The 18,921-nt window shown below is 37.8% G+C and overlaps 1 protein-coding gene across 2 annotated transcripts; it reads right to left on the minus strand.

Moving 5' to 3' along the window:
- Positions 1 to 449: 449 nt before the first annotated feature.
- On the minus strand, positions 450 to 14,968 carry KEA4 (K+ efflux antiporter 4). 2 transcript variants are annotated; one of them, XM_047295441.2, is made up of 20 exons: positions 14,384 to 14,964; positions 13,886 to 13,929; positions 13,062 to 13,120; positions 12,865 to 12,943; positions 12,653 to 12,714; positions 12,466 to 12,541; positions 12,304 to 12,378; positions 12,015 to 12,086; positions 11,792 to 11,875; positions 11,628 to 11,696; positions 10,234 to 10,311; positions 9,972 to 10,060; positions 3,343 to 3,439; positions 3,213 to 3,266; positions 2,756 to 2,851; positions 2,242 to 2,430; positions 2,068 to 2,145; positions 1,792 to 1,836; positions 1,145 to 1,234; positions 450 to 1,042 (listed from the first exon to the last, which is right to left on the minus strand). In XM_047295441.2, the coding sequence occupies exons 1-20, from the start codon at positions 14,625 to 14,627 to the stop codon at positions 962 to 964; spliced, it is 1,761 nt and encodes a 586-aa protein (XP_047151397.1). In that variant the 5' UTR covers positions 14,628 to 14,964; the 3' UTR covers positions 450 to 961. The 2 variants fall into 2 exon arrangements, 1 of the variants encoding a protein (XP_047151397.1); XR_015783255.1 differs by lacking the exons at positions 450 to 1,042; positions 1,145 to 1,234 and having other exon boundaries at positions 1,794 to 1,836; positions 2,068 to 2,163; positions 14,384 to 14,968.
- Positions 14,969 to 18,921: the final 3,953 nt, after the last annotated feature.

Here is an 18,921-nt window from a genome sequence, read left to right on the forward strand (position 1 = left end):
TCATCGATAACAAAATAATTACTCAATAGAAATAGCTTCTAAAACAATCAAGTAACAGAGACATTAATGATTTCCAAAATAAAAATGCGAGCATAAGATATGCTAGCTTCAGTCTACGGAACCAAAAGCCACTTACTAAAATTTAAGTGCGGAAAAGTAATACTTATATACACTCCTAATTTTTTATACCATCACTAATCCCCTCTTCTGTTATATTTTCTTTTTTTAAAAAATTGAGCTTTTTTCTAGATAGTATAGACAAACACCATCCAACGACTGTTTGCAATTGGAAACTTCAAACAGTTGCTAGTTTATATACGTTGACTCAAGAAAACCAGCGGTTTCTTGGGCGGTGATGACGGACAGATATTTCAGGTTACTCAGTAACCGGTGAAGCTTGTTTCCCACAAACGACAGATTTCACGTATTTAGTAAAGAATTACAAGAAATGAATGGCAAATCAAATTATCTTCCATTATAATTTCAAAAGTTATGAACATGGTACATTTGACTTTGATGACTGCCTTAAGTCTAAAACTTGTACAGGGAAAATTACACATTCCAAACTTAATCAACCCAAAAAAATTTGAATAAAATAAAGGGAAAAAGTAAGGGAAAAAAAAATCAAGAGGATTGTATCTAAAATGAAATACACTAACTGCAACTACATATTACTTTATACACAACAGGCCATTCAAGTTAATAACATGGCCCCAGTTACTAGGTTAGTTGCTGTATCCGGTTGAAACTCCTGGCTCCCTTGGCATACTTTCGCCATTTACTCTTACTATTCCAGTGCGTGTTCTGAAAGCAGAGAGTATATAAAGTATTTTGCAATGGAAAACTCTTTCATTTAGTAAACCTTATTTGTTTTGTTTTTAGCACTTGTCCTCCCGTAGTATTGAGAAGCCGTCAATTAAAGCCCGCAAATTTCATTTCTTCTTCATAGTAAATGTGAATATCATGAATCATGAGAGCCTTGAACCATCAAAGTAATACGCTTAGCACTGTCTACACGAAAGCTGTCCCCTTTAAATGCAATCTGAGAGTAAAATCATTCAAAAGTCAGAATCTTTTAGAAATTGAAGCAACAAAAACTTATAAATTTTTATATCATTTGTCAATTATTAAAGCTATAAAATACCTCAGTTGAACTATCAGGAGGGAACCACCGTAACAATGCCCCAAGATGCACAACTGCAGGAATTAGCTTGAAGAGTAAAGGTGTAGTCACCTGCACTATTTCTGTTTGTGTAAGCTTCAAAATCTCCTCAAAGAGTTGTGAACATAATACTAAAAACATACAAGGATTACACATAAAACTGGCTATAGCATTCAAAACTGGCACAATAATTTTGCGTAGGAAGGTCCAATGTTTTTACTAGTGATAACTTCTTAAACTTCAATCACATTTACTAGTAATCCCTTGCTTAGTTAAAATAAAGATGATCAACAAACAGAATTTATCTACCAAAAAAACAACGCGGTTTACGGGTGGGGGCCTTGAAACAATACTTTGCCAAAGTAGGAGCAACTTGCAACCGAATCATAATGGATATAGATACCTAATCCCTATCCTGTGTGTATTAAGACCATGAATTTATCATATGATAAAACAAAACTCTAGTGATGTTTAGTAAATGCTTGTTCGAATCCATAAAGTAACCACACCAAGATTGTTAAAAGACCAGTATTTCAACATTGTTGTGTGATCGATAATTACTAGTTTACTAGATATAAAAAGGACCAGTGGGAGCAACATTGTTATTCTATAAAATAGTGCATGCGTACCAAACTAAGAGCTGTTGTTCCCAGGAGCAATAGATACAACTTTCCCTGCAGTAGGAATCAGACATTCAGTCCATATATTTAAATTAACTGCAGAAACAATGCAATTACATTCACATTTCAAATGATAATAAGCACTGCCAGAAAACTGATTTTTTTTTTTTAAAATAAAACATATTTCCTTTATTTATAAATTGCTTCCTACAATGCAGAAAGATAAATTGCAGTCTTCATAGAAACAAAGTAGCTGAAATGATTGTCTTGAAATGAAGTACATACCTCAACTAAATGAAGATTTGAAGCACGGCTGAGAAGAACAAAGGCAAATTCCCCAATTTGTGCCAGGGACATCCCAACCTACGCATGTGGAATAACCTAAGGCTCTTCCGTCAATGAAATGTATGATGCAATCAACAGACAGACGTAATTGTATTAATTGATGACAAATCTTACAAGAAGTGAAGTCTTGTTGCTGTATCCAAACCCCTTAACAACAGATGCAGCTACAATTGTTTTTATAATGATCACCAATATAACAGCTGCCAGTAACATGTCAACATGATTCCAAAGGAAATGGACATGTATAAGCATCCCAATGCTGGCCAAGAACAGAGCAGCAAAAAAATTGCGAATTGGCTCAACCTATATATCAACAACCTTGAGTAAGCTCAAAACTATAGCAAAACATGAGTCATCTCAAAATATATATGCTAGTGCTTCAAGAAGGTTTCCTAAAATTCATTTGGGTGCCACCACCTTACATGAATCCATGATGAAAATACAAAGTTGTATCAAGCATAATATAAAAGCATCCTCATTCCACTAAACATGCTTAACATGTACCCAAGAAAAAAAAAAAGAACATAATAAATACTGAGCAAATGATACTCCTCAAAACACAAGTTTACATCCAAGAACATAGTAAAACTAGTCACTACAAAGAACAGACCCTAGAATTATTTCTTACTTGTTCAAGTGTATGCTGACCAAGATCTGTTGTTGATATCATCACTCCCGCAGCAAAGGAACCTAGTTCAAGACTTAAACCCAGCTTATCACTACACTGAAATGAAACAACAAATATTAAAACATTTTGTTGAAGGCACACATGTTGTTCGGACATTGTAAATGTTATGTATAAATAAGTCAGACATGCATATATTATCTTTATTCAAAGGAAGTGAACATAGGTACTAGGGAGTTTACAACAACTCTGCCAACTGAGATACTTGGTAGGCATACATGCATTTAAGCAAACCCTTGGATTTAGGAAAATAAAGTTTGGTGAATATTACTCGTCAATAGAAAACAACCACAGACTCGTCCAAGATTAAGGGCCTTATACATTATAGAAGATAAAACAGACAACTAAGATGACAAGGTTTGGCAAGTAATGAAAGATTGAGATTTGATAGAAGACACACCCAAGCAACAAGTAGGCAGAAAGCCACTGATGCCAATTGATAAAGTTCATTCGTCTGCACAGAAAAAAAAAATAGTTAAAATCTAATGCACAAACAAACATTTAAAACAGAGAAAAAGATCTATCTTCACCTGAGAGGATAAACTTATCATTAGCTTAAGGAACCATGGTACACAAGTACGAGATAACATTGTCAAAATGGCCAAAAATGCAATTAAGGTCACCAATCTGAAATAACAGAATTAGTAAACCAGTAGGAATAAATGACTGAAAAAAAAAGTTAATATCATCAGCGCATCAAGTGAAGTTAACTGTCTTATGAAATTCAACAAGGAAATGGAGTATATGTTATATAATTATGCAACAATAATACTTGTACTTGTAAGTCTTTTATTTTAATTTAGATTGTTTATGGAATAGAAATAAGATTTTTTATGACATTCATCTGGTCCTCATCTCATGGTATCACCAAAGAAGTCTTCATCTCAAGAATGCAAGATGAACAAAAAGCTTTATTCTATTCATGAGTTTGTTTTCTTCTTTCTATTTTGTTGTTTTGCCTTTGGTAGGGTAGAATTTTGTGTACTATTTTATATGAACTCCTTTCTTGTAGCCTCTTATTATAATTATAATTATTTTTTTTACAAAAGATTTTTAAAATAACTTTATCATAGTAGACAATAGTGAGATTAAAATTTATGCACCACCGTGTTTCTCTTTATAAATTTTACATGTTGAGACATTCAATAAGTGTAGTAGAACTGTTAGGGCCTGGCGAGTGTATGAGAGGAAGAAATACAGGAGGGAGATGGTGGGCGAGGTCGAACGTCCTAACATGGACGAACGTTCGGAGCAAGGGGCGAGGACGAGCGAGGACGAGCAGAACATGGACGAACGTCCTAACAGGGACGAGAGGACGAGCGTCCCTACGATGGGCGAGGACGAGCGTCCTAACAGGAACGAGCGTCCATAATAAATAGCTGGCTAGCGGAAGGATAGGCAGCGTATTTTTGTAATTAAGGCAGTAATAAATAGAGTTAATAAGGACAGATTTATTCTTTCCAGATAATTATATTAATTAGGCAATTAAGTTTAATTATAATAAATTGGCAATTGTGATTATTCCTTACCATTTCTGGAAGGAGTAATTAGTATTAATTAGGAGAGGCACCTAGGGTCAGGGTATGTTTTTGATTATTGGAATATTGTAAGAGAGGTTATGCTCTCGTGTGACTGAAGGAGAACCTGCTCCCAGTCATTGGTTGTGTTCGTTATTTCCAGAGTTTCAATAATAAAGAGTTTTTATTCACTTGAGTATTGTTCCGTTCACTGTGTGAAGGCAAGTTACGTGGTCAGGCACGTAACAAATTGGTCCGACCTGCCGGATCTTATTGAAGGGTGGAGAGCGTAATGGAAGGAAAAATGACTGCTATGGACGGGAGGATCGAGACCCTAGAAATCTCCATGGGCGGGCTGGAATCGGCAGTCCAGGAACTAGTAAGGATACTAGGCGAGCGAGGTCGACGGGAGGAGGGACGCCTGGATAGTAGCCAGGGGTCAGTAAATGGAAGAAGGAATGACGAGGATGAGAGAGCTGGAGGAGGCTTAGGAGGGGGACACCGAGAAGAGCAACCTTATTGGAGGAAGAAGGTTGAATTGCCCGTATTCGAAGGCAGCGAACCTATGAACTGGATTTATAGGGCGGACAAATTCTTCGAACTCCAAGGGGTGCCCGAGGACGAGAAGTTGCGGCTGGCGTATATCAGCATGGAGGGAATAGCAGGACACTGGTTCAGGTTTTGGAGGGAGAAAGCCCGAAACCGGTCATGGGCCGGGTTAAAGGAGGCATTAGTGGTTCGGTTTGGAGGCCGAAACCAAGGAACGGTCTTTGAGAGACTGGCAGCCTGCAGACAGTCGGGTTCCGTGGGAGACTACATCCAGGAATTCGAGGTATTGGCGAGTCAAGCAGAACAAATGCCCGAGGCACAATTAATGGGGTATTTCATGGCCGGCCTACAAGAGGGGATTCGTAACCAACTCAGGTTGCTAGACCCAAAGGACTTCATGGATGTCATGAGACTAGCCAGGGACGTAGAGGCGTTCCAAGCAGGGACGCGGGTGAGTGGAGGAATCAGCAACAAGGGGCAGTCGTGGGGAAAGACGAGCGGGTCAGTGGCAAGGGTGGACCCTAGCCGCAACACCCAGAACCGGACGAACGCCGAAGGAGGCCCCAGGAGAGGGGATGAGCGTACGTTCTCCAACGCGCAAGGCAGGAACGTACGGGATTTACCGTACGCAGAGTACGTCAAGCGAAGGGAGGAGGGGAAGTGTTTCCGATGCGGAGGACCGTACGGTCCAGGCCACCGCTGTCCAGAAAGAGGAATTCGGACGCTGATATTGGCCGAAGAAGAGGAGCCAGGAGGGGAAGAAGAGGTGGAGGTAGAATGCGAACAACTGGAGCTGTCTGCTTTCTCAGCCGGAGGGCTCACCCAGCCCCAAACGATGAAGCTGCACGGCCAAATAGGGACGCATCAGGTGCTGATCCTGATTGACAGTGGCGCCAGCCACAACTTCATAAGCAGGGAGCTGGTGGAAGAACTATCCTTACCCGTAGTGGATACACCACCCTACCGGGTGAGCTTGGGGGATGGACGGAGGAAGGAGACGCGAGGCTGTTGTGAGTCAGTAACGATCCAGGTAGGGGAGATAGTGATCAACGAACGTTTTCACCTGTTCGAATTAGGCGGAGTGGATGTGATTCTGGGGGTCGAATGGTTGGCTAAGCTGGGCGAGGTAGTCATAAACTGGAGGCAGCTAACCATGGCGTATGTACAGGCAGGGAACAGGGTGATTATCAAGGGAGATCCAACGCTAACTAGGAGGTTGGTGGAACCGTCAGCTTTGCTTAAAATGACGGAAGTCGAGGTCTGGTTATTAGTGTGGGAGCTAGGAGAGGCAGAGAAGGAGAAGGAACCCAAACCGTACGTTCCGGAAAAAGAGACGTTCGGTCCAGAACTGACTCGGACGCAGACGCTCGACATGCAGCGAATACTGGAGCGATACGCTGAAGTGTTTCAGGAGCCGGAGGGACTTCCGCCTGATAGAGGAATGGTTCATCGAATTCCCTTGAAGGAAGGTACAGACCCCGTAAATGTAAGGCCGTACAGGTACCCCCATGTAATGAAGGAGGAGATTGAGAAACAGGTGGCGGAAATGCTGGCGGCAGGCGTCATAAGATCAAGCACCAGCCCGTATTCAAGCCCTGTAATTTTGGTGAAAAAAAAAGATGGCAGCTGGCGGTTTTGTGTGGACTACAGGGCCCTAAACCGAGCCACCGTGCCTGACAAATTCCCTATTCCCTTGATAGAGGAGTTGTTGGACGAACTGCGGGGAGCCAAGTACTTCTCGAAGGTGGATTTAAAATCAGGCTATCATCAAATACGAATGGGAGCTGGTGACATAGAGAAGACGGCTTTCCGGACGCACCAGGGCCACTACGAATTCATGGTAATGTCGTTCGGCCTAACCAACGCGCCAGCCACTTTTCAGAGTGCCATGAACCAACTGTTACAGCCTTACTTGCGGAAGTTCGTACTGGTATTCTTTGATGATATACTGGTGTATAGCCGCACCTGGGACGAGCACTTGGAACAGGTGGCGACGGTGCTAAGGGAATTGGTGGCACATAGATGGGTGGCCAACCGGAAGAAGTGCGACTTCGGCAGAACTCAAATAGGGTATTTGGGCCATCGGATATCAGAGAAAGGGGTAGAGATGGACGAGGACAAGGTGCGGGCAGTGATGGAGTGGGAGAAACCGAAGACAGTAAAGGCTTTGAGGGGTTTCCTAGGGCTGACAGGCTACTACAGGAGGTTCGTAAAGGACTATGGGAAGATTGCCCGGCCTTTGACCGACCTCCTCAAGAAAGGACAGTTCGCGTGGACGGAGCAAGCAGAGGACGCCATGCTTAAGTTGAAGAAGGCCATAACGACAGCACCGGTATTGATCCTTCCGGATTTTAATCAGCCATTCCACATTGAGTGTGACGCATCCGGAAGAGGGATAGGAGCGGTCCTCATGCAAGGGAAGCAGCCCATAGCTTTCTTTAGCAAAGCGCTATCGGAGGGAACGTTAGGGAAGTCAATCTATGAGAAGGAACTCATGGCCCTGGTTTTGGCCATACAACATTGGAGGCCGTACCTATTGGGGCAACGGTTTGTGGTTCACACGGATCAGAGAAGTTTGAAGTATCTATTGGAGCAACGCATCACCACTCAAAATCAGCAGAATTGGCTGGCAAAGCTCCTGGGATACGACTTTGAGATCGTGTACAAATCCGGGGTGACCAACAAGGTGGCTGACGCCCTATCCCGCAAGGATGAGGATGACCTGCGAGACGAGAAGGAGTTGACGGTGGTGGTTCGGCCATATTGGCAAGATTTCAGAGAGATTTTGGAGGAAGTCGAGGCGGATGAGGAGCTACGGAAGGTGATTGAGGACTTAAAGAAAGACCCCAACTCCCACCCCTCGTTCACGCTGGAGAACGAGCGCCTGCACTATAAAGGGAGGCTCGTGCTGTCAGCGCGTTCGGCCTGGGTGCCCAAGCTGATAGCCGAATTTCATTCCACACACACAGGGGGCCATTCAGGGGTTTACCGGACGTACCGCAAGGTGGCACAATCACTTTATTGGGTGGGAATGAAGAAAGCAGTGACCGAATTCGTGGCCCACTGTCTAGTCTGTCAACAGCATAAATATCTAACCTCATCTCCGCAAGGACTGCTGCAGCCGTTACCCATTCCCAACGCCATTTGGGAGGAGATAAGTATGGACTTTATTGTCAAACTACCCAAGTCTAGAGGATATGATGCTGTATTAGTGGTGGTGGATCGACTCAGCAAATACGGTCACTTCATACCCCTAAAACACCCATATTCCGCTCGCACCATAGCCGAAATCTTCGTGAAAGAAGTTGTCCGCTTACATGGGGTACCACTCTCGATCGTAAGTGACCGGGATCCACTGTTCTTAAGTAATTTTTGGAAGGAGTTGTTCAAGTTACAAGGCACGCGACTGAAGATGAGCACGGCCTATCACCCGGAGACGGATGGACAGACGGAGGTCCTCAACAGGGTCCTGGAAGGGTATCTGAGATGTTTTTGTTCTGAGCAGCCCAAGGGCTGGAGCGCTGTGATTCCATGGGCGGAATATTGGTACAACACCAGCTATCAGGAATCAGCCAAATGCACGCCATTTGAAACTGTCTACGGACGACCGCCACCTTCCCTGCATAGGTTCGTCCCAGGAGAAACTTTAGTGGAGTCCGTCAGTCAGGAATTACAGACCAGAGACGAAGCCCTCCGACAGCTAAAGTTCCATCTAGCCAGGGCACAGGAATTAATGGTAAGGCAGGCAGATAAGGCAAGAAGACAGTCCCAAGTAGGAGTGGGAGATTGGGTCTATCTGAAGATTAGACCTCACCGTCAAACGACGATGTCGTCCCTGGTGCAGTCTAAGTTGGCCGCTCGCTATTTTGGTCCCTTCCTGGTTATTCAGCAGGTAGGAGCAGTCGCATTTAAGCTGCAATTACCAGAGACCGCCCGAATACATCCCGTGTTCCATGTGTCACAATTAAAGAAGGCAGCAGGGGACCACCAGGTCGAGTCAGAGTTACCCCAAGATCTGGAGGTGGAAGAACCGTCTCCACGACCGGTCAGAGTGTTGGACAACAGGCAAGTGCACCAGGGGACGGACGCACGACAGGAAGTCTTGGTCGAATGGCAAGAGGGAGGACCTGACGAGGCTACATGGGAAGATGCCCTCACCATCCAAGACCAATATCCTGACTTCAACCTTGGGGACAAGGTTGATCTTCAGGGGGTGGGTAATGTTAGGGCCTGGCGAGTGTATGAGAGGAAGAAATACAGGAGGGAGATGGTGGGCGAGGTCGAACGTCCTAACATGGACGAACGTTCGGAGCAAGGGGCGAGGACGAGCGAGGACGAGCAGAACATGGACGAACGTCCTAACAGGGACGAGAGGACGAGCGTCCCTACGATGGGCGAGGACGAGCGTCCTAACAGGAACGAGCGTCCATAATAAATAGCTGGCTAGCGGAAGGATAGGCAGCGTATTTTTGTAATTAAGGCAGTAATAAATAGAGTTAATAAGGACAGATTTATTCTTTCCAGATAATTATATTAATTAGGCAATTAAGTTTAATTATAATAAATTGGCAATTGTGATTATTCCTTACCATTTCTGGAAGGAGTAATTAGTATTAATTAGGAGAGGCACCTAGGGTCAGGGTATGTTTTTGATTATTGGAATATTGTAAGAGAGGTTATGCTCTCGTGTGACTGAAGGAGAACCTGCTCCCAGTCATTGGTTGTGTTCGTTATTTCCAGAGTTTCAATAATAAAGAGTTTTTATTCACTTGAGTATTGTTCCGTTCACTGTGTGAAGGCAAGTTACGTGGTCAGGCACGTAACAAGAACTTTATGTTAACGTATCATGATCAATACTGGTAAGAAGTGGCCGACTGGTCTCGCACACCAAAATTTCTTAATTCACTTGCATCTTCATCTTTAACTCTCGTAACAAGAAAAGAATCAAAACTATGAGCAGAATATCCTTAATGGATCACAAAATATATGTTGCTGCTTGGAGAACCTTGGGGTTTAATATCATTTATCATAGATTTCATAAACTATGGAGAGAGAAGATAAATGAGGAACAATTCATCCTACAATTAACTTACGACTTAGCCATGGATACTACTCCTTGAAGAACACCTGATGTTCCACCCAAAACAGGAAGCAGTGCAAAGAGCAAACCAACGGCACAATCCTGAAAAGAACCAACAATTTCAAACATTTCACAAGACGACAAATGTGAGAAGAAAAATCTTAACAAGGAATATCAGGGTCATTCATAGCTTCTCCACTCTTTTTGCACAAGTAGCAGTAGCAATGTTTCAGTCATTCATGTGCATTCATTAACACAAAAATAACAGTACATACCTGCAGTATCAGAGTTCCAATTGTAACCTGACCATGAAGGGCATTGACGCTATTCCTTTCCATTAAGAATTTCAAGACCTGGGGATCAAAGAAGGAAAAAAAAAAAACAAATTTAAAGTAAATAACAAATAACAATGTTAGAAAATCTGCTTTCCATATGCCAGAAAAGCTTTTTCTGTTACCTACTACTTCTACCAGCATTAGTACGTATAATCCTAAATCGGTAACCTTAGGTTGTACTTTTTTTCCCTATATCAGTGTAAATAACAACAGATTGTGGATATATGATATTCTGCTCGGTGTTTTTTGAAACACTCAAGCAGTACATACGAATCTTCCTTGTTCTCAGCTGAGGAAATAATATATTTGAAGTTAATGCTTTGTATAGATGTGACACCAAAGAAGTTTGCTAACATCTAGAAAAGAAGTGATCATAGCAAGAGCTTAGCCTTTTAGTTTTTTCATCAAGAAAAATCCGCTCAACTACTCAATACAACAACTAGAGTATTGCATAAGAATTTCCCCTCAAATAAGAATTTACCCTCAAATAAGAATTTCCCCTCAATCAAACACTAGATAGAACTGTTTCCTTCATAACATTCTACCAATGATCTTCATTCTTTTCTTGATGCAATAAATCCTACTATAGGCAAAAGAAAGACAATACAACCAAGAGATTCTCATAATACAAAGGAAAAAAACAGCCACAGAGACGATGCAACAATTAATCTATTCATATCATTAATCAAAAAAAGCATGATATAGGAGCCCCAAACATGATAGCATACCACACATAAGGGTAAAAGGACAGTTGGAAATGCAAGCAATCCTCTCCAACTTAACAATCCCAATGAACATATACATCCCAAATTCACCAAACAATTAAAAAGCTTTTATCAATTCATTAATTAATTTTTCTCTAGCTCTTATGGCACTGTCTATGAGATATGACTATCATATGATCAAATAATCTATTCTGCTCCACTAAAGGCAACTATTTTGTCCTTAAAGTTTTTGCTGGATTTAATCTGATACTGAAGCTATTGTAACACTTTTTCCCCTAAGGACCACCATCTTCCAAAAAGAAAGCCTTTATTCCTCATATTTGCTATTGTCCACCAATAATTAACACTTAGCTGAAAAACTGACAGCTGTGTAGAATATAGAAATATGAACACCATCAAATCTAACCAAATAGCAACCAAGAAATGATTGCAATAGTTTGTTGCAATTATAGAAGTACAGCCTTAGGTTACTTAAACACTATACGCCTATGGTTAAATATTAAACAACATAACAAGTTTATTGTCCAACAAAGTTGCAATCATACTTGAGATGGTATAATATTGAAAAGGGATACCAAAAATCACGTTACAGTGAGGTCAGGAAATTACCACAGCTGTTGAAGACATGGATAGAAATGCACCTACAAATATTCCTTCAGATGATTTACCACCACATAACTGCAGGCAGGATTTAGGTGCATTTATGAGGAATTTATTTACATCAAAGTGGAAACGTTTTTTGTAATTAATATTTCTAAAAGTAAAATGCATACTGAAGCTGTTATTCCACACAAGCACATAAATAAGAAAATTTGGAGTAGGCCTCCAAGGATAGCCACCGCTCGAACAACTCGAAGCTGCAAACATGAAAAGAAATATATATATATATATATATATATATATATATATATATATATATATATATATATGGTAAGTATGGCTGAGATAAAAGTTTACAAGTTCAAGCTAAAAGAAATAATGAGTGTACAAGCCAACCTTCGTTGCTGAAAACTCTAAGCCCAATGCAAAGAGCAAAAAGATGACACCAAATTGAGCAACTGTCTCAACCTGCAAGGAGTGGAAGCAATATGCAAGATCACTAGCAGAAAAAATAGATGACATTCGATCATCACTTCATTTCAATATGTCTTGTAGAAAGAGAGTATCCATCACACATCGTGATTGCATTCAATCAATGATTTTATTTTTGTAAAAAATGTGGCTAGCTAAAAGAAGGGAGGGGGATATTAGTGTACATGACAAAAGAACTATAAAGGATACATACTTGGACCATTTCACTAACAAAACTCAAACCTCCTGGTCCAATGATTGATCCTGCTAGCAGATATCCAGTCATCACCTGCAAATTTGTATGTATGGATTACTTTTTGGAGATATGTCATAGAAATATGTACTGAAAACCATAAAGCAAGGTTTGTAATCAAACTGGTTGTCCAGCAGAAGCAAAGGCAATGCCGCCACAGGTTGCAGACACAATGACAACCACAAGATCTGATATCAATCTGAAAATATGGCATAAAAAGGATAAGCAACCTAACTAGTTAGTAGTTGCAAGCACTCATATATATAATGTTATTAGAAAAAGAGAGAAAAAATACGAACAGTAATTAAACCTCAAGTCTAATTGGAGAACTGGATACTTTGACTTAGGATTGGATATGATAAAGACATTGTCCTGTAGTTGAAACAATTGGAAAATTACAAAAAATTAAATCAACTTCTGACAAGATTGGTAGAATTGAGTTTTTCATGCATATTGTAATGATGTGCTGTTACAGAAATTATTTCAATGTTTGAAAAACTTCAACCGCTTGAATAGACATACCTTCCGATCAATTAAAGTTGGCATATCGTCTGCTCTATTCTCATTGTCTAAGTTGAAAACATCGTGGAACTGAAATGGCCTGATAAAAAACTTAACAAATGTCATGGTTCATAGTAAAGGCCTTTGCATTAAATTTTTAAAACTCGGTACCCTTTTTCAGAAAAAATATTTGACTTTTACAAGAAAGAGGTGCATACTTTTCTTCTTTGCTTTCATTTTTCTTGGGCATAACTCTGGCAACAGTTTCCAAGACAGCCTGATACATTAAAAAAATTATGAGAAGGACCTTAGATCACGATCTTTTCAAGTGAAAATAATATGCCACATACATAAAATCCCGTATCACAAGTGATATTTATCAAAAAAGGATTGACCTAGACAGAGGTTCCCACCCTAAAATTCATTATCCCAGAGAATCTAAAACAAAATTTGACAAGTCATAAGTAAATTATGAACAAGTTATTATCTATTGTAACTTCTGAGATTGAATCAGTTTAATGCTTTTCTAATGAATTATCATCCACTGACTTATTACGTTAGTTTTTCAGTTTGGGACTCATTAATACTCAGCTAGAAATTGATGCTTCTCGCATAACAGTGCTTTGGAACGAGTGCAACATGGATATAACATGTATACAAACATATTATGAAGTGTTTGAATTCTCGTTTGGAGTCTCCAAAACAGACTTTCACATTTTCCAAAGGAGAAAACATAGAAGCATGAGTATTAAGTGGGAGTTTGATTTATATTTTGCACACGTGTCAATTGCAGCTCAACGTAAAAGCATGTGATAGTTTGAGCCTTTCTGGCCAAAATCCAAACACACAAGAACGCCAGTTTGTATAGAATGAACTGTTTCCCTACTACACTGTTAAGTCCTGACCAGATTGAAGTCTAGCCTAAAACAAGACACCTAAACTACCTGAATTAGGTCCCTAGAGTGCTACATTCAATTGCTCCCCAGGCTTGCAAAAATTTAGAGGCAATTAAATATATTATGTAAAGCAATTCACTGCACACCTGCTGTTCAGCAACACTGTTGTTGAAACCACCAGGATCGGTACCTGCAAAAGACTCGGCGAAGTTCACTGAAAGCATTCATTTGAATTAAACTTTCCACTACACTACTCACATGTCGTCAATGATTCAACGCATTCGTTACAACGTATCCATGTGAAACATTTGAAAGTTAACGGCGTCTCATTGGTTTTTCGTCATAAAAGCCAACAAAAGAATATAGCAAATTACAGGATTCTAATCGCAGCACACACGTTACTGCGGGAGGTTTTACAGAGAATGCAAGTTAAATCCAGCAGCACAATGCTAATCAGGAAATTGCAGAAAAGCGCATACGAAGAAGTGAAACGAAACTCGAATGGAGCGGCATTTTCAATAATTCACACTGCAAAGGCATACGGCAACCACGATCCAACGAGTTGTCGGAAATCATTTACACGAAAATGTTTAGAAACGCTTGAGCATTAAAAAATTAAAGTGCGACAAGCTAGATCTGCGAACCTTCATTCTGCTCATTCTCGGGGAACTCTCTTTCGAGAGCCCGATCAATCATGTTCGCGAAGCTATCATCGCCGGATCTCCCAAGCGAGGCATTGACGACGGAGGTTGCGTTTTTCCCGGCGAGGAGAAGCTGCGGGTCCGACTTGGCGTCAGCGACGAGGAGAGAGAAAGAAAATGTGGGAAGACAAAGAAGGAGATCACATAGAAAGAGAAGGTTGAGAATGGCAGGTGATGTTAACCTCATCTCCCAGACTCAGAGAGAGAGAGAGAGAGAGAGCAATGGAAAAGCTCTGAAACGAAACGACACCGCTGGCAGTTAGCAGCACCGTCGTGTTTGGCGCGCGAATTGTTTATCTCTTACGCGCAGAAAGATGTGACAGAGAAGTTGAGTGGGTTAGAGGGACAGGTAGAGTGCGAGAGGGAAAGTACCGAAAGGTCCTCGACTCGATGTTGTAGAAATTGAAAACGGAAGTTCGAATTCGAACGCGAGAGTGAACACTTGGCACTTGCTATGCACCAACGAGGCGCGTGTTTGTCACTGCAGAGCTGATATGCTTACTTTACTTCTGAGTGACTCATGCAACAAGGAACGTTGCCAACAATCTATGGACACGGCCAATAAGTAAGGGATTGAACTTTTGCTCACCTCACTTTTGGATATTCAAATTTTCCCATTTATCATATATTTCTTCATTTTGAACGATAATATTTTTGGACTGTGACATGTTAACATTTTTTTCCCACTTCCATTTTATAATTATAAGAATATTATTTTATTTTAACTTTGTTATATTATTTTTATTTTATTTTAAAATTTTTATATTATTTATATTATAATATAGAAATAAGAGAAACTAATATAGGTCAAATATTTGTAAGGATAATTGGTTCTTTTTCTAAATCTATATTTAATAATATATCTGATTTTAAATGCTAAAATTTTTTGGTATTTCCACTGGATCTTATATTTCTTCTCGGTTAATTTTAATGATATGAACTTTTTTGAAAGTATATTGGATCAAATTAAATATTGATTATAGTGTAAAAAAAAGACTATCCAAGTTTAACCGTGGTAATATTTTTAAATGTAGTAAAAGAAAATATATTGATAGTTTTACCTACTTTATAGAGTTTGAAAAAAAAAAATATATATATATATATATATATATATATATATATATATATATATATGGGGTTTGCTAACGCGCGTACGCCTGTTTTTCAGTTGGTACATTTTAGCAATGTGTACCGGATTTTAGTAGACAAAAATACCCTTATATATCATGGATTTTAAGTTTTAAGGTTAAGGGTATTTTAATAATTTTCATTCTCAAAACTTAAAAAAAAAAAAAAAAACCCCAAACCCTTACTCACCTCTCTCATTCCTCTCAATCCTTTCTCTTTCATCTCTCTCACTCCAACCTTTTCTCTGTCATACCTACTGTAGCCCCAATTGAAAAAATCAGAAACACTTGCCTTTAAACAATTTACCTTTGTAAAGAGTTGAGTCATTGACATATTCACCTTCAGGCAAAGGTTCATTCAAGATCTCTTCAATTTCACCATCTTCACTAATTTCTCTAATTTCATCATCTACATATGTTGAATCATCATCTCTAAAAAAACCCTCCAGGCCAATTACCAATTCTTTCGAATGTCATTATGCTTGTGAAAATTAGATAAAATTATATACGACAAAAATTATAAAATGAAAACTCATTATAAAGTCATTTTTTGTAAGAAATTGTTTAACAACGAGTGTTTCTGATTTTTTCCAGGCTAATTACCAATTCCTCTTATGTCATTATGCTTGTGAAAATTAGATAAAATTATATAAGACAAAAATTATAAAATAAAAACTCATTATAAAATCATTTTTTGTAAGAAATTGTTTAACAACAAGTATTTCTGATTTTTTCCAGATCAATTACCAATTCCTTTATGCTTCTGAAAATTGGATAAAATTAGATGAGACAAAAATTATAAGATCAAAACTCATTATAAAATCATTTTTTTGTAAGATTGTTTAAGGGCAAGTGTTTTTTTCAATTGGAGCTACAGTAGGGTGTTTCTGATTTTTTTCAATTGGGACTACAGTAGGGATGACAGAGAAAATATTGGAGTGAGAAAGATGAAAGAGAAAGGGTTGAGAGGAATGAGAGAAGTGAATAAGGTTTGGGGGGTTTCTTTTTTTAGTTTTGAGAATGAAAATTATTAAAATACCCTTAACCTTAAAACTTAGAATCCATGGTATATAAGGATATTTTTGTCTACTAAAATCCGGTACACATTGCTAAAATGTACCAACTGAAAAACAGGCGTACGCGCGTTAGCAAACCCATATATATATATATATATATATATATATATATATATATATATATATATATATATATATATATATATATATATATATATATATATATATATATATGCGCGCGCGCAAATTTTATGGGAGTTATCTATGGTATATGGATTGTATTTGAAGAAAAAGTTTCTATATCTTTAGTGAAATATGACTTTGGTGTAAAACTTTTGATAGTCAAAATATAGATCTTTAATCAGACGATAAACAAAATGTTTGGCTCTTTGTATAAATGTAAAACTTGGTATTTTAGACAAAGCAGGAATTTCATATTCTCAAAACATCTAAAACATAAACATAAATATTTAGTTTCCCTTACCTGACAAATAATAAAATTGCTCTACAAAACTTAAAAAAGTTTTAAACACACAATAAGTTTTATATGTTTCTACAAATAAATATAAACACAATTAGGATACACTATTAAAACCACTAATAAGCAAGGACTCAAATTGATGACTCAAACGACACATGCAATCTGAGCAGAACCCACATACAATAGATACAAGAAAAGACCAATGAAAAAGGATTGAAAACTCAACTTATTCAAACGGATAAATTGATTTGTCCATATCAAAGAGTTCATTGTCAGGACTATGGTCTTGGTTATTCAATCAAACGAATAGAAAATGAGAACTCCTAGAGAAAAGTCAAATAATTCTATAAAATTATTTATAGAGATGGTGTGTTTTAAAATTATGAAACTCATTCGTAACAAAACTATTTGTATTAAAATAATTTAATATTAAAATAGTCGAGTCTCATTATATTTAAACAATTACCACTTCTAAAATCTTATTTCTAGGTCTTTACAATAATCTTAAACACTTTAAGTGGACTTCAAATTAATTCATCATAATAAGATAAATTATAATTTAGACATATTTTTTATAATATTGAAGATATCATTTACATAACAATTTCTAAAATCTAAGAATTGATTACAAAAAGATAAATTTTGTTTTTTCTAGTGCTCTCTATCTTAATATATCTAAGGAGATGTGGTTGTTCCTTAATAAGTAATTATATTGCCTATATGAAATAAAATACAAAATAAAAATAATATTTTATAACGGTTTATTATGTTAATTATATTCCGCCTAGTATAAATAAGCACTGTAGTGATATAGTTTTAAATATCGTAAGATTTCTTTTGTTCTGGTTATTTAACCGTTGTTAATAGTCATTCTTCAATAGTATCTTGGATTCTTTTATGTGCATTACACCAGAAGCCTAACCATTTGACAATTAAAAATACATTAGAAATGTAAGTTTTTTGTTAATTTATTTGTAATTTATTTTTTTTGTTATATAATTTAAGTTTCATACCTAATACAATTTGAATATACATTAAGTTTTACTAAGCAATTGATGCTCATTTGAGATTTTGGGACATCAAACCGTCTTCAAAAATAGTTAATCTTTAAACTATTGAAATATAATTATCAAATATATAATATTTTATGAATTTAACTTATAGTACTCATGTCAAGTGAAAAAATACGAGTGTGAATGTTCTATATGAAACACATGAAATCATATATGCAAACACGATTAACTTGTGAGATATGATAATATATGTAAAATTTATAGTTAAAATATTAAACATTGTTTATTAAAAGATTGTTGAGTCACAGCATTGTTGATTGTGTAGGTATCCAATAGAATAAAAAATCTTAAAAAAAGTTTGTGTCTTTAAATAAGTTTGTGTGTAGTTGATATTCTTTCTTTTGAGTAATTATTTCAAAAAGGTATTATTTTATGTTTTCAAAATGTACTTTGAATAATATATATATATATATATATATATATATATATATATATATATATATATATATATATATGAGATTTGCTAATGCGTACGCTTGTTTTTCAGTTGGTACATTTTAGCAATGTGTACTGGGTTTTAGTAGACAAAAATATCTTTATATATCATGGATTCTAAGTTTTAAGGTTAAGGGTATTTTAATAATTTCCATTCTCAAAACTAAAAAAAAAAACACCAAACCCTTACTCACCTCTCTCATTCCTCTCAACTCTTTCTCTTTCACCTTTCTCTTTCATCTTTCTCACTCCAATCTTTTCTCTGTCATCCCTATAGCCCCAATTGAAAAAATCAAAAACACTTGCCGTTAAACAATCTTACAAAAAAATGATTTTATAATGAGTTTTC

This window comes from Vigna umbellata, chromosome 1, assembly GCF_029865625.1.
Source record: "Vigna umbellata cultivar VRB3 chromosome 1, Vumbellata_1.0, whole genome shotgun sequence".
Lineage (NCBI taxonomy): Eukaryota > Viridiplantae > Streptophyta > Magnoliopsida > Fabales > Fabaceae > Vigna > Vigna umbellata.

What these genes read in the sequence shown, in the direction of transcription:
- KEA4 (XM_047295441.2), bottom strand. Translation starts at nt 14,627, where the DNA reads ATGAGGTTAACATCACCTGCCATTCTCAACCTTCTCTTTCTATGTGAT. An exon ending in CAACTTTAATTGATCGGAAG is followed by an intron (nt 12,715 to 12,864) that starts GTATGTCTATTC and finishes TTTCAACTACAG; the next exon opens with GACAATGTCTTTATCATATC. An exon ending in TTGCTTCTGCTGGACAACCA is followed by an intron (nt 12,379 to 12,465) that starts GTTTGATTACAA and finishes ACAAATTTGCAG; the next exon opens with GTGATGACTGGATATCTGCT.